Source organism: Festucalex cinctus, chromosome 13 (genome assembly GCF_051991245.1).
Source record: "Festucalex cinctus isolate MCC-2025b chromosome 13, RoL_Fcin_1.0, whole genome shotgun sequence".
Taxonomy (NCBI): domain Eukaryota; kingdom Metazoa; phylum Chordata; class Actinopteri; order Syngnathiformes; family Syngnathidae; genus Festucalex; species Festucalex cinctus.
The window spans coordinates 23,355,778-23,370,129 of NC_135423.1; the positions used below are offsets into that span (position 1 = coordinate 23,355,778).

The 14,352-nt window shown below is 40.2% G+C and overlaps 1 protein-coding gene across 5 annotated transcripts in view; it reads right to left on the reverse strand.

The window, feature by feature from the left end:
* pax3b (paired box 3b) overlaps positions 1-14,352 on the reverse strand; it is a 30,056-nt gene that overhangs the window by 8,807 nt on the left and 6,897 nt on the right. For all 5 annotated transcript variants that reach the window (XM_077541368.1, XM_077541367.1, XM_077541369.1 and 2 more), the window contains exons 5-7: positions 4,150-4,349; positions 3,343-3,505; positions 3,049-3,257 (exon numbers count right to left, since the gene is read on the reverse strand). In XM_077541368.1, the coding sequence (XP_077397494.1) occupies positions 3,049-3,257; positions 3,343-3,505; positions 4,150-4,349 (572 nt within the window). The remainder of the gene's footprint in view (positions 1-3,048; positions 3,258-3,342; positions 3,506-4,149; positions 4,350-14,352) is intronic.

Here is a 14,352-nt window from a genome sequence, read left to right on the forward strand (position 1 = left end):
GGTGACAGGTCTGGCTCTCTAGTTAAGAAAATGAAATGAAAACGCTAGTATGCTGTCCTGGATCAAGGCTTAAAAAAATAAAATAAAATAAATAAATAAATAAAGATCACGGTCAGACTCTCAGGTGGATGTGCAGGCTGATACAGCACGGACGTACTGAATAAACTAAACTGGGCTGCTCATGCTGTAGCGAAAAGTGAAGCCGACGGTGGCCATCTCGCGTTGCCAGATTTAAAGTAAGTTGACTGTTCCGCAGCATACTTTATCTTCCTCTGCAGCGAAAATATCACTGTGTGACGTATGGTTGTACCAAAAGTATTAAATAAGTGTGGGAGATGCTCTAAATGCAGATTTCATCAGTAAGAAATTAATGTCGATATAAATTTTCTCTCATAAGGTACTGAGTGCTACTCATATTGTTCTGCATCATCAGAATCAGTTATAAGAACCTTCAACAATGAAATGAAAGCAAAGCACACCAGAAAAAAACAAGTCTTGTGAAACGTAAACCGAACTTCTGCAAGTCCCGATTCATGATACTGAGATAATACTCTGAATGGTTGATGTAAATAATTAAAAGTTTGTTCTTTGCTAGGCTCTCATCCCATACAGTGATTTATTGTAGTACAATTACTACATTATTCATTTTGAAATGCAACTGCAGTTTTAAAATTCCAGAGACGTGAAGATACCGTGTAGCCTGTGTGAGTTCATGATAAATTATTTTGTGGTTGGTCTAAGAAGTTGCGCAGGGTCGTGTTTATGTTTGGTCTAATAAGACCCCCTCTTGGCGGTTGGGGGGGGCACTACCAGAAATCCTGCCTAGGGTGCCAAGTTGCTTCGGAAAGTCACTGGGGCAACATGTCACATGTTCACTCCCTCTATTTGATGGCTTATAACGCTGCACTGACACAAAGTATGAAAATGACATGAATACAAAAAATATATCCAAGACTTTGGTTTTTCATCTGGTATATGTTTTGTTTATACGCGATGTATTGATTACAATATAAAAGTATAAAAAGTGATACAACTTGCCCCAGTCGCCCCTATATTTCCATATTTAATGAAAAACAGTAAGCAATGTTTCCCAGAATGCATTGAGAATCAGTGTTTAATACAGTTAGCAAAGTTTTACAGTGTAGATAGCTCGCTAGATGCCTACATATGTTCAACACATAATTTTGGTGAATTTATTGTATATGTAGGGCTTTACTTTCGCTCTCTCTCTCTCTTCGTTGCGTATATGTAATGGACATTGACTTAAAACTCATACCAATAGATCAGTACACTTAAGAGAAACATGTTTTATTTATTTTCTATTGTTTAATATTTATGTTAGTAAGAATAACTTTTTAGTATATTATCATGATAGAAGTATTAGGGAGTAGGACTCGATAAGTTTTTGTACTTCTTCCTACTCCTTTTGAACATGTAAATTATTATACTATTGACGATTTTTTTTCTCTTTTCTCCTTTGTTAACTTCAACTTGTATTTTATATGTATGATGTTTATGTTTATAAACAAAATAAAACTCGATCAATAGATGGATGGATGGATGGATGGATGGATGGATGGATGGATGGATAGATAGATAGATAGATAGATAGATAGATAGATAGATAGATAGATAGATAGATAGATAGATAGATAGATAGATAGATAACATATGTACATGTGTCATCTAGCTAGCTAGCTAGCTCCTTACAGATAAGATCTATGTAAAGACAACAACTTATGAGGGAAAAAATCAGATCTCAAAAGAAAAACATCTGTAAGCTTCAATTGACTAAAACCCCAGAATACATTTGCAGCTTGAGAAAAGCGTTTGCTCTTGACCTGGTCTTTATTAGCGACACAATAATCAAATTTGGAGGACTATTCTTTGCCACGGCAAAGCATGGAAAAGAGCTGCAGGGCAAAGTAGTTCAACTGGTGTCCAAATGGGACTGATAGCACCGACCCCCTCTGAAGCGCACTAATTATTCCAGTACAAATCTGTAACCTCTTAATGAGAAATTAAGCCTGTGCTCTTCACCTTTTCACGACAGTGTAACTGAACCTGAAAGCTCTGTATCTATCTATGTATCATATCCACCCTATATCTGATCACATAAAAGGCTCAAGGGTCCTCGAATCATACTAATAAGAAGCAGGTATGCAGCACTATGTGTCCTCCTGGCCCTATAAGTGACATATTATTCTACATCCACTCACACACATGGTACTGCTTAAATCATTTCCAAATAGGAGAGGAGGGAAGAGTCCATGTTGACTTGGAGAGAGGAGTGGTGTTTCCTCTCATGCCCTGTAACATTTTCCTCAGAAAAAAAAAAATTTAAATTGTGTTTGGAAGGCTTGGTGGACACAGAAAAAAAGCAGGAACTTTTGCCAAACAAATTTGCAGGATCCAGTAACCCACCGCCGCTATAACTGCAAAGTTCTACTCCAATGATGCTAATGCTTGTGTTATATCTCTGCTTGTTAGATGCCTTGATCCATCATGCCTCTGTCTGGCCCCGAAGCCTCACCCTGCCTCATGAGAAGGCTGCTGACTTATCATTCCAGGGTGTTTCATATTGGAACACTGCCGTTGCCAGAGGGCTGAATCAGCGTATTCGGGAGTCCACAGAGAAAAATGTCGGGATAAAGGAGGGGGGGGGATCTAAAACAAAATATTCCTTCCCTGATATATGAAACATACAAATAAATAAAAACTCTGCTTTCACTAGGGGGAATACCGAGGGAGGCATTTTAAGAATGCAATCACAGGACCTCCCTTGAGGCACAGGGTCCAGTGTTTGCTGTGCTGTTTTTGAACTCAATGGTAACTATGGAAAACTGCACTCAATCACTTTCATGTAAAGGAAAATGTTGATGCCAAAATTATGCACATGGAAGCCAATGACAAAATAGCACCATTTTGCTCCACTCATTTCATCATCTGTTTCCTCGACAACTTGAGGCAAAGGGCTTTCTAGAGGAACGTCTTCAGTGAAACAATCGTTATAAGAGTGTTAAAGTCAGACATGGCAAGTTCACTCACCTGCGGGGAGAGTCCATTCCCAATGGCTGGGTTCATTGGATTGGCTGGGCCCCCGGGGCTCACAAAGCTTTCCGAGTATCCTGAGAAGGAGTGGCGTCCAGAGGCAAGGCAGTAGGCAGAGTTTCCTTCACCTTGTCCTCCACCACCGGCCACCTGGTGGCCTGACGACGGCGGGAGAGGTTGTGGTCGATGTAGCGTGCTGGGCGGTTCTAAGGTGAACAAGGTTCACATGTTATACTCTATCAGTAAACCTCTGACAGAATTCACCCATCCATGTGTTGAGACCTCATATACCTTGTGCTATGGATGCAGAGGGATACGTGCTGTCAGAGAGCTGGTACGGACTAAGGCTGGACATGGCTGAAGGGAAACCACCCGGGATCAAGTGATTAAAGGACATTAGATGGTTGGCTCCGGCTTGCTTCCGCCACCTTGCCCTTCGGTTGCTGAACCACACCTAGTAATGTTGGGCCATTCTTAGTATATGTGAGTGTGGGCTGTTGCATATTCAGTTGATGCTGACACACAGTACACTTGAGTCATATGAACGTAACTTACAATATGGAGCCTATGTAGGACAATTTCCCGAGAAAATGGAGGTAAAAACATATTTGGATCCCTGAGTTAAAGCAAAAATGTTTAATGCCCTTTGTAAGGATTCAAACTAATTACTTGAGGCTTCTAAAACAGACCTGTGCATATACTGTATATCATGTGCAAGGCTGACAGTTCTGTTGTAATGTTTTTTTGTTTTGTTTTGTTTTTTTTGGGGGGGGGGGTTTATGTGCATTAATGTGTTTGTTTTTTTCCAGGTTCCTACTGTGTCCCCTTTGAAAGACAGCGCGTAGTGTGAGCCTTCTTTTTTTTTTCCCTCTACCCATTCCTTATGTTTTCTTCTTCTTCTTTTTTTTTGTTTAAACCTAAGAAATGCAGGGCGCTGAAAGGCGACCCACAAGGCTTCCTGTTCTGTCTTTCCTTGTTGGTCATTGCTGTTATGTTCTTGGACGGGCTGGACGAATTCCGCTTTTAGGGATCAATAAAGTAATCTGAATCTGAATCTAACTGATGTTGTGGCCCATGTGTGCATGTGTCATCTCTTACCTGCACCCTGGCCTCAGTCAGTTTAGCCCTTTGTGCAAGCTCCTCCCTGGTGTAGATATCAGGGTAGTGGGTCCTCTCGAAGGCTCGCTCCAACTCCTCCAGCTGCTCTGCTGTAAACGTGGTCCTACTACGTCGCTGCTTCCTTTTCAGCGGCAGATCAGGCTCTGATTCCACATCTGAACCTTCATCCGAGTGACTCGCTGACCAACAAGAAAGACGAAAAAAAAAACACTCAATATTTTCTCTCTACATCAGATGTGTAAACATCTTCCTCAATAAATATCAAAATGTATTTCGTCAGTTTATAGTATCACAGTGACCTCCTGACCTTGAAAAGACAAACTAAATAAATTAGAGTGATATACTTGAGATTTGCCAATTGATTGTACTACAGTAAAACACACACATGCACTGTGAAGTTTTGTGGTCTTGTGGCCAAACAGAATTCCATCCAGAGGAATTATTGGGAGTGAATAATCCCTATGGAAGAAAATCCCACGGCTCCGCAGGGGTACTAGTGGACTAAAAGCCACACAAAAGGCTAATTTGGATCTTGGGGCCATTCTTCTGCCTTGTGTGTTGGGGTGGGGGGTGAGGGAGGTGCATGCTTGTGTGTGAGCATGAGCGAGAGAGAAAGTGTGCATGCTAGATAACATACTGCTTATTCGGGTAACTATAGCCTCTATTTTTAGATTCTTAACTTTACAGGTCCACACAACAATCTCAAGAAAACCTAGCAAATGTCATATTTTTAACCTAAAACACAATATCGGATTAAACTAAAATATGATATTTAGGTGATATCTTTTGATACTATTCATGTCTGTAAGACCAACGTATTACTATGCAGAATAATTATTGAAATTGTGCATTTTTTTCTTTTTTCATTTACAATGAATGCAAATATAGAAAAATAAATGTAAATACAGACAAATAAAATGTGACCTTTTTATGCATTATGTAACATACAGCCTAACTAAGCAGCACTTACCTTATTGATTCTCCTTTTTCTATCACTACTTCACATCTCCATTACTTCAATTGTGATTAATATGCTATAATCCAGCAATGTGTTTTAATTTAATACTTAATACAATTAACACACTATTGTATGACTTATAAATTCACCAAGGCGTTTTCTTGTTTTACACCTAATTAATTCCCCTCTACACAGGCAATGAATGTTTTGAATCCAACACTGTATTAGTTCGCCCTCAGAAACAACAATAAAATACAAGGCAATCCCACCAGATGAGGGCCCCTTGTGTGAAAATGATCCTTGCACCACCATCGGACAGACATGTACTGGGGCAAATTGGTAAAGAAACATTCATACACGACGGAGGCAACAAGTCAAATATTTTCCAAAGGGGGAAAAAGGGAAATTGAGACGTTTGCAGAATATTTTGCCATTTTGCAGCACCATCATTATATATGCACACAAGTGTTAATTCTATCAACCATTTTTTTTTAATTTAGTCTCACTCTTAGTCCAGTTTCAATCAGACTTGTTAGTTTTTATATTAATCAACGTCATCCTGTTTTCATTTAGTCCATTTTTAGGCGACTATAAATCTCACATTCTAGTCTTTATTTTAGCCCAAGCAAACATTATTTTATTCGTCTAGTTTTAGTCAATAAAAACTGTCAACGTTTTAGTCTAGTTTTAGTCAGGATAGTCATTTTTCCACTGCAGATTTGTTTTGTCAGCAGATAATGTTGAACATTTTTGGTCTAAAACTATTCCACATAAAATGTTCTCATCTTTTTGATGAAAAACAACACATCACAATTCCAGTACAGTATATCAACAAGTGGCTACTATGGCTCCATGCTATCAGCTAGTAAATTAGCCAGCATTAGTTAGTAGTCAGATTAACATTATTGTTGGAACGCTTCAGATGTTGGATTATTGTTACGTTATAACTATAATTTACTTTTTTTTTAATCTTTTTTTTTTTAACCTCACCATGAATCCACCTCCTGTCTGTCGCACGTGTGATGTGTTTGTGTATCACATGACAGTGTCACAGTGACATTAGCAGAGACAAGATTTTACAAAATCATATCATTTTCCGTCTCGCTTTTATTCATGAACTAAAATGTCCACATAGATTTAACTCCAGTTTTTATTTTGTGAAGTACATTTTCATCTCGTCTTCATTTGTCGATGAAAATGCATACTCATTTAGTCTCAGTTATTGTTTATTAATGAGTGTTTTAGTCTAGTCTAGTGAAAATGGTGTCTGGTGAAAAATGTGTATCAACGAAATTATTTTTGTTCAGTTTTTGTTAACGGAATTAACAGTAATCCACACTCAGTTTGAATGGTGTCTAGTTGAAATCATTTTACTTCAAAATAACTGAACAAAAAACATAGAAACAAAACAGCAGGTTGCAATTTGTGGTGTGGTTAACAGACCTTTGGAGTTTTGGACAGGTTGACCAAAATAAAAATTAAAAAAAGATGAAGCCTTTGTTGCATCAAGAAACCCCACCCACCACCACCACTACCACAACCACACACCAATACACGCACGCACGTACGCATGCACATACACACACATACAGAGTTCTTCGCGCAGGACCACATGGAATTCTTTTGGGCTCCTCCCGACTTTCACAGCATGCACGTTCCTCAGCATTTCACAGGGATTTGGGCCCTGGGAAAGTGGAGGTAGCTGGGAAAATCCTTCATCATTTTGGAATTACAACTGCTACCGTTGCAAAGTGAGCAATCCATAATCTGCCTCGAGTATGTGGGGAAATTCATTACAATAATGATAATAATATGAAAATCTTCATTATTTGTGGCATAAATTGTAAGTCCCATCAAATTCAAATCATTCAGAGAAAATACAACTTTGCAAACCCCTCTTTAAACAAGCAACCCCGACACCTCCCTGCTTGCTTTGTGTCACCCAATCGTTCTTTTCCAGCCATATTTCTCTCTCTGACTCTCTGGCCCTTTGTTGCCGCAAAGAGCTGAACTCTTTGCCGGCAATTTCCACGCTCCATCTGTGGAATCCGTCATGGCTCCCTCAGCCCTTCACAGTAGAGGGTTGTCACCTGCCCCATGGGGGAGCTAGATTGGGAAGGGGGTGCATAAAAAGGAATGGGGGGCAGCACAGTCAGGGGCATTTTAGCCCTCCCCCCCAAATGAAATCTCCTTCCTCCAGAGGAAACTGTACAAGCACCTAAGGGGATGGAAGGGGGCATTGGGGTCTGTTGTTGCTGATGTAAATGTACCCGTGGGGATAGTCTGTCTGGGCATCTGTGTTGGTTTTTGAAAGTCGTTGTAAAATGTAACATATCCCATTGAGGACGATTCTTCTGTCTCTCTCCTTTGGGTGGGACGATTAATGGGCTTCCCAAAACATCACGCACCATGAAATAAGCACATCAAGTCTACAAAAGCACGGCATTGTATTTAATCAAGGATGGAAATTTGATTAAATAATTACGCTCTAGAGTGCATAGGTTTCTCACAAAAGGCAGTTTGATACAGTTCTCAATACATGGGGAACGATCATTTGAAATGTTGATTCAGAGGGTACGGCTCTATGGTACGGCTAAAACGTTTCTCATGTTTGCATGGACACAAACTATCCAAGTTAATGAAATTCAAAGAAACAAGAAATCATCAGCAACATCCTAAGATTTATATCTGGTGAATATGTCCCATAAAAGACAATTCACTATGTATCTCGATACATGGCAGTGCACTGTTATACATCAAGTACAGCTGAAACTAACGGCTCTCAGAAAATCAACAAGATTAGAAGTAAGTATTTCAAAGATCTTTTGTCACTGCATCTTCCGGGTGGATCATCGGAACGATTAGTTTTTGATCCCATCAATCAATCTGCCCTAACGACTCGTGCATGCTCGTTCCTAGCTGTGCATGCGCACTTCAAGCGTATGTAGCACTTCGGATTCAGCCGAGTTCAGATGAGCCGACTGCAGTCTCCTGTTGTAGCTCTGAGTTTGAGCACTCCTCTGAGTATGCTGCACAATTTGATGCAAGCCAATTCTTCAATAAACATTTGAAACAAAGCAGCTAATTGCCGCATGTAATCGTGGAGGAGGAGGGGAGGAGAGAGAAAAAGAGAGAGGAAAGAAGGAGGGGAAACAAAATAAACCTGGGCTGGTTTTGAACCGGGGATTTGCTGCTTACAGAGCAAACACACTAACCACTAGAACGTGCATTTAGTCCGCAGAGGCGGTACGGGGGTGGGTCCACACCTTATGACCTCAAAGAGTGCAACCAGCTCGTTCTCTCAGGTTGGGAGGGGCTGGTGCTTGGAGAGCAGAATGACCTAGAATTTCTCATAGAGGGGCGAATGGAGGAAAACACCACTTCTGTCATGTTTTTGGTGAGCAATTAGCATTTTAACACATCTTAAAGCTCCAAAAAGTAGATTTTTCCTGTTGCTGTCCCTTTAAAAAGTGACAAACGGACGTTTGGCTTCTACTGTTCGAGAAGATCCTTGAATTAAGGATGATGTTGAATGTGTCTGCAATGTTCACAAAAGTGTGATAAATCCTGAATCTACAACTTCTACGATATGTTGCTCCTTGCCTTGCACTTCCATTAATTTGTGTTGGTTATAGCGTAAACAAAACCCTGCTAGGTAACAATGAAAACACAACTTCATGAAGTATAAACAACTCTACAGCTGATCACCACTTGCCCATTTTGGATTTAGTATCACCAAGAGACACAGTAGGACATTATATCAATCACAGTCCATGCTTGTCATTCGTAAAGCTTGGCTCAATAGCTCAACACACATACACAGACTCTCTGCAGTAGTGCAAGCACATGACCATCTTTGTACTTATGCACAGCCTTCCCCCTGTTGTACTTCCATTTTATCATGCTGCTCAGTCTCGAGATGCCTCCTAATTTGTTTTAGAGTGGTCAAGTACAAACACAAACTCTAACCCACACTTTTCAATACAGTTTTTTGTGATCGTATGTATGACAGTTTTGAAAAAAAAGTCTTTGACTGAGATGAAGTTTAAGAGAGTGACAAAGAGAGGTTTCAGCTTTTCCCATTTCTAGGATCTTTTCCAACTTTGTAAGCAAGTGAGCCCCATTTGCCGTCATTGCCTTGCTGTCCTTAAGATCTGATCACATCAATTTGGCAGTGTCAACCAGGATTGGCCAATCAAATTATCCTCTCTAAACCACATATCGCTGTCTGCCAGTATTCATCTAGAAATGCTGCACAGTAAACACTTAACTTTTCTTATGTTTGCCCCACCTTATATCAGAGAAGACAAGGTCTGGCTCTGGTGCATTCGTCAAAATAAGAAGACGATATTATGCTTAAAAGCTCAGTGGAGACAAGCTGAGGAGCATTTACTCAAAATAAGAGAAGCAGTTGGAGGGGCGGGTCGGGAGGGTCAGAGGAGAAAAGAAAACTGTTTAATTTAACCAAACTGAAGCCCCAAGAGGCACAGTCTGTGGGACCCCAAGCAAAACAACCACTCTGGAGCCAAGAGAACCCAACATGTCTCCTGCCACGCCAAGCCAGGGAAAACCAGAAGGAGTGTAGAGGATTTAGTCGGAACAGACTGTTGGAAAGACTTCAGTATTGCTGGTTATGTGGAGGGGTGCACACAAAGGCTTAAATATGTCCACTGAGACATGAGACAGTTCTGGTTGAACATGTATGCATGCGTGCGTGAGAGGTGTCCAGCTTGAATTTAGGACTTGGGGGAATTGCCTGACCATATGTGGATTATTTACACCCCTTCTTCGCACGGCCCAGCAACACTTCTGGGGCTTTAGTTAACAGTGAGGCGGTGACACTTTGTCCACCCCCTTTCTCTCAAGCTTCCCCTCCCAAAATGGAACAAAACAAAAGGCAGAGGAGACAAACGCAGCATTTATTTGGGCGGGCCAACCATTCCGCTTCTATTCAGGCGCCGAGGGACTAAGTGACTGGCTGACTGCATTAAACAGTATATAGAAGTCAACGCAGGCAGATGCTGGGTTAGATAATGGCTTTACTGACAGCTTATGGGCCCATCTGTGACGCTCGCTGGATGATTTAGAAAAAAGATGGTGAGTGTGTGTTTGGGCTTTTGGGAAGCCTTTCTTGTCTCGATAAAAAGTGGTTGTGACCTTTACAAGTGGACTCTTGAAAAACAGCAAATTATGTGCGTTGGTCGACAAGTGTCATCAATCACACAAAAGGGATGCTGACAGGTTTTCAAGGATCATGCAAGTTGTTAAAAATAGTGGTGAGGGGTATCAGGAAGTGGTTACCTGTCAATTTTAACTAAATGTGTTTCTAACCTCGTTTCCTGTGTGCTGAGAGAGAGCGACCTCACACTGCCCTTTGACCTTGCTGTTCCCTGTCTTTTAAATCCATCTCACCACTCAGGTCATGAAGGGGATAGGAGAGGTATGTCAAGAGGCAACAAGGTGAACTCTTTACACGTTAACTGTCATTCTTATATAGGTATGTTAAAACTCGCTTCCTTCTGCGGCCTTGGTACTGTAGGGCAGTGGTTCTCAACCTTTTGTGAATTTTTTTTTTCAGCCAAGTACCCCCAACCAGCGCAAAGCATTTCTAGAAAAGAAGGGGAAAAACGAGTGCTGTGCCCACATTGTCTAATGTATAAAATTTTGGAACTCTATTTGTATTTATGTGCTATCTCTTGAACTATTTGGCAATGAAAAGATATAACATTGAAAAAAAAAGAAAAGAAAGAATTTAATAATAAATAAAGATTTGTGTGCATAAATTAACGTAAAATGTTCTTTTGCTATCATAGTAAAGCGCTGTTCTCAAAAATGAATAATTAACTGAATTGTTAAAAAGTTTTCAAGTAATTGGCAGGTGATTCTAGGTGACATAGGATAAGTTGGGTTGAACCGTTCTGGTATGGCAGAGATGCTGTTTTTTAGGACACGGGAAATAGCCTACTGAATATAAAATTCATTTTATGAAATTATAGCTTTCTGAAATATTTACGTATACTGTGCTTTTAAATATATTTTAAAATCTCACATACCCCCATTTGAGAACCACTGTGATGGGGTGATCTTTACTTAAAGAGCTCTTTTTGCAAAACAAGATAAAAGCCAGATCAAATAAATAATTCATCTGGTCATGCCATTCAATATGTACAGAATCATTTAACTCAAGTTGAATCTTTAATATTATAATGGCTGTAAAATTGCAGATCTGAGGATTTTATTTTTTTTCACAGTGCAAAGCAAACACATAGATGAAGTTCACGCACAAATTGTGATTTGTTAAATATGAGCTGAATTGTGCAGGGTGATTTTGTAACTGTTACTACATTAAAAAAAACAAAAAAAATGAAAGGCAGCAGTGGTGAAAACCTTTCCGCTCGTGTAAACCTTTTGGAATTCCCAACAAAAATTATGGTGGAATATCTTCTTTACAGCAATGCAATTTTCAAGCTTGTGTATAATTTAAGAACTGACTTAGCTTCAGTCACAAGAAGGAGTCATGCCATATCACCTACTGTATGACAAAACTCCTACAACACCACATTTCTTGTGTCTAAGTCATTTCAGTGCAATTGCAGAGTGGGTCATATCCAATCCACACACATTCCAGGTGAGTTCAATCAAACAAAATTAGGATTTTAGGCGGTTGCTGTTTTAACCTAAATTAGCAAAACGGCAAATTTAATTTCTGTTGGTCAGTCAGTAATATGTGCGGTTGCACTTCATCACTTCAAACTTTTTCAAACTATGTTTTTTTTTTCTTTTTTGAATTACGTGAATCAAAAACTGTGCCCTGAGGTCCTTTATTTATTTATTTATTTATTTCTTGTCATCTTTTACTGTTTGCATTATTACAGCATTTTAGCCGTGATATTTATTGGGAAAGAATATCAGCGATGGTGGCCATTTAGTTTGCTGTTTGCCTATGATGCTCACCTGCAATTGCGATAAACTACTTTGCATTCCCTCTGCATGACTGGATCCCACGGATGCCCACCTGCCTGGTCTGGCACCTAACACCGGCTCGACTGAGGGATTCTGGCCCCACCGCCCCTGCCCTCCTCGGGTTTCTCAGCCATGAGTGAACATCGGGTGAGAACGGGTGTTTGATTGTTTTAGTTTTATGTGCCATTTTATTCCTGCACAGCATTTTGTTTCAGATGCCGTTGTTTTTCAAGTGCCACATAAATAAAGTTGATTTGAGTTGAGTTCATTTTCTGCTTGTAGCGCTTTAGCACATGTTTTATAATGAAAACCATCAGTGCAGCACAGAGCGCAAAATCTGCTTTTTAATATGGTGGTTACCACCTCTTTGACACCTGTTGGCAACAACGTGCACAATTCGTTAGACTAGCCTGGCAAACCAGATCCACTCTCTGTAAATACAGAAAGTGAGTCTTTAAAGGCTGCAATTGACCGCTGTTCGGCCCAGTTCAAAACGAACCATGCAATCAAATTTGTTTATTTGCTGTGACGTATTCTTTGAGAGCAGCGTCACTCTTCGGCGGCAGACATCCATTCAAAATGGCGTGCGGGCAACGGGAGAGACGGTAGTTTGCTTCCTTCAGCATTAAACTCCCTTTTACAGTAGATGACTAGAAATACAGTCATTAAAACCCCCAGCAGCTGACTGCACTGGAAGCTTTATTTATCGAAAAAGAACAATGGACTAACAATGACGCTTAGGAAGTGAAGCCACCAGCGGCCATCTTATGTTGCCATCTAACGTGAATACATTGATTTATCTGCAACGTTTTCACATTATTTTCTGTGTCTATGGGGATAATGCCACCGATACGACCGGGAGAAGTGCTACATGCACATTTCATCGGTAAAAAATGCAATTACATGATCTGAAGGTATATTCGTTCAGCAACTAAGGCAAACATACTAGGTCAAAATATGTAGAAAGTTCCCAAAAGAAATAATTTCTGCTCTTCACGGATTGGTTCTTTCCACTGTTTGGTTATGTTTGCCCTGCTTCAGAAATGCACTTGATGGCGGCTGTGTCCTACCAGCGATGAGTCTGTTTTTTAGGCTACTGTTAGACACCCAAACCAAACACACATGCTCATGTTAACTTAATCAAACCCCAAAACATATAAATACATTTTTCTTAATACTTTGTCCTTCACTCCCAAAAACTTATTTATACCTTTTTAATTGATTTTTTTTTTCAATGCTAGAGCATACAAAAGTTTTTGATACAGCTTTTGACATGAAGAGGTTGCTTAAAGCAATGGTAGTCATTACAAAACAAGGGCCATATTGCAACAAGCTCTTTTTCCCAGTGTTTTCAACAGGTTTCATGATGTAGCTTAGCTATACTGTATTCTAATGCTAATTTCTGCAAAATGAAAACAGATGCAAATATACTTTTTTCTGATGAAAGAAGAGACTCTAATCTTTCTTTTTATTAGGTTCCTTGTTTTTATAGCATTTGAACAGAATATTCTGTGGGCCTTGCACAATCAGTCGAAATTCAGTAAAACAGCTGGGCGCATAGGGGTTACTTGAAAATGAAAATGGCTGGGAGTGAATGAATTCAATGCAACCAATCAAACAAAGAGATGAATAGATTAAGTTTTCTACAGACAAACTGCTCAAATGTATCTCTACTTGGAGTAGCACATCACAAAAATGCATATTTTGAATCACCCTATCGCAGGAATACTGTGGCCAAGTTGCTGTCCCTAAAGTGCGAGTTTGCGAACAGATAAAGAGAGGCCTTCTTCTAAGGCGAGCCATTCTACTTGACCTTCACTAGGCCTTTTCACTCTTTCACTCTTTGGGGCGCACTCAGCAGCAGCTCAATGCGGCTAGTCCATCACGGTGAAGGCCGGGGCACGAGAGCCTGTCTTGAAGAGGGGGAATACCCCAAATACTCTGACCCCCCCTCCACTTGCATACACACCACCCTCCCAAAAAGCACAGTCTGACTTCAAAGTCGGTGTTGCATTCATTAATTGCTCTTTGAATTGATATCAGTGAGTCACAATAAAAGTGTGAAAGGAGAAAGGGGCTTTAATGAAGTATAGAGGAGCCATTCATTTGTGGATAACTATGTTTTCATGCTTGGATAGTCATCATGCATGGGCTTATTAGAAAAAAACTCACGAGAGAGGGAGGAGTGCGGGACGAGGAGAGTGGGCTAGAGAGCCCCAGGGGTAGAGGACAGTGATTTGGTGCTCGCCACTTGGCCCTGG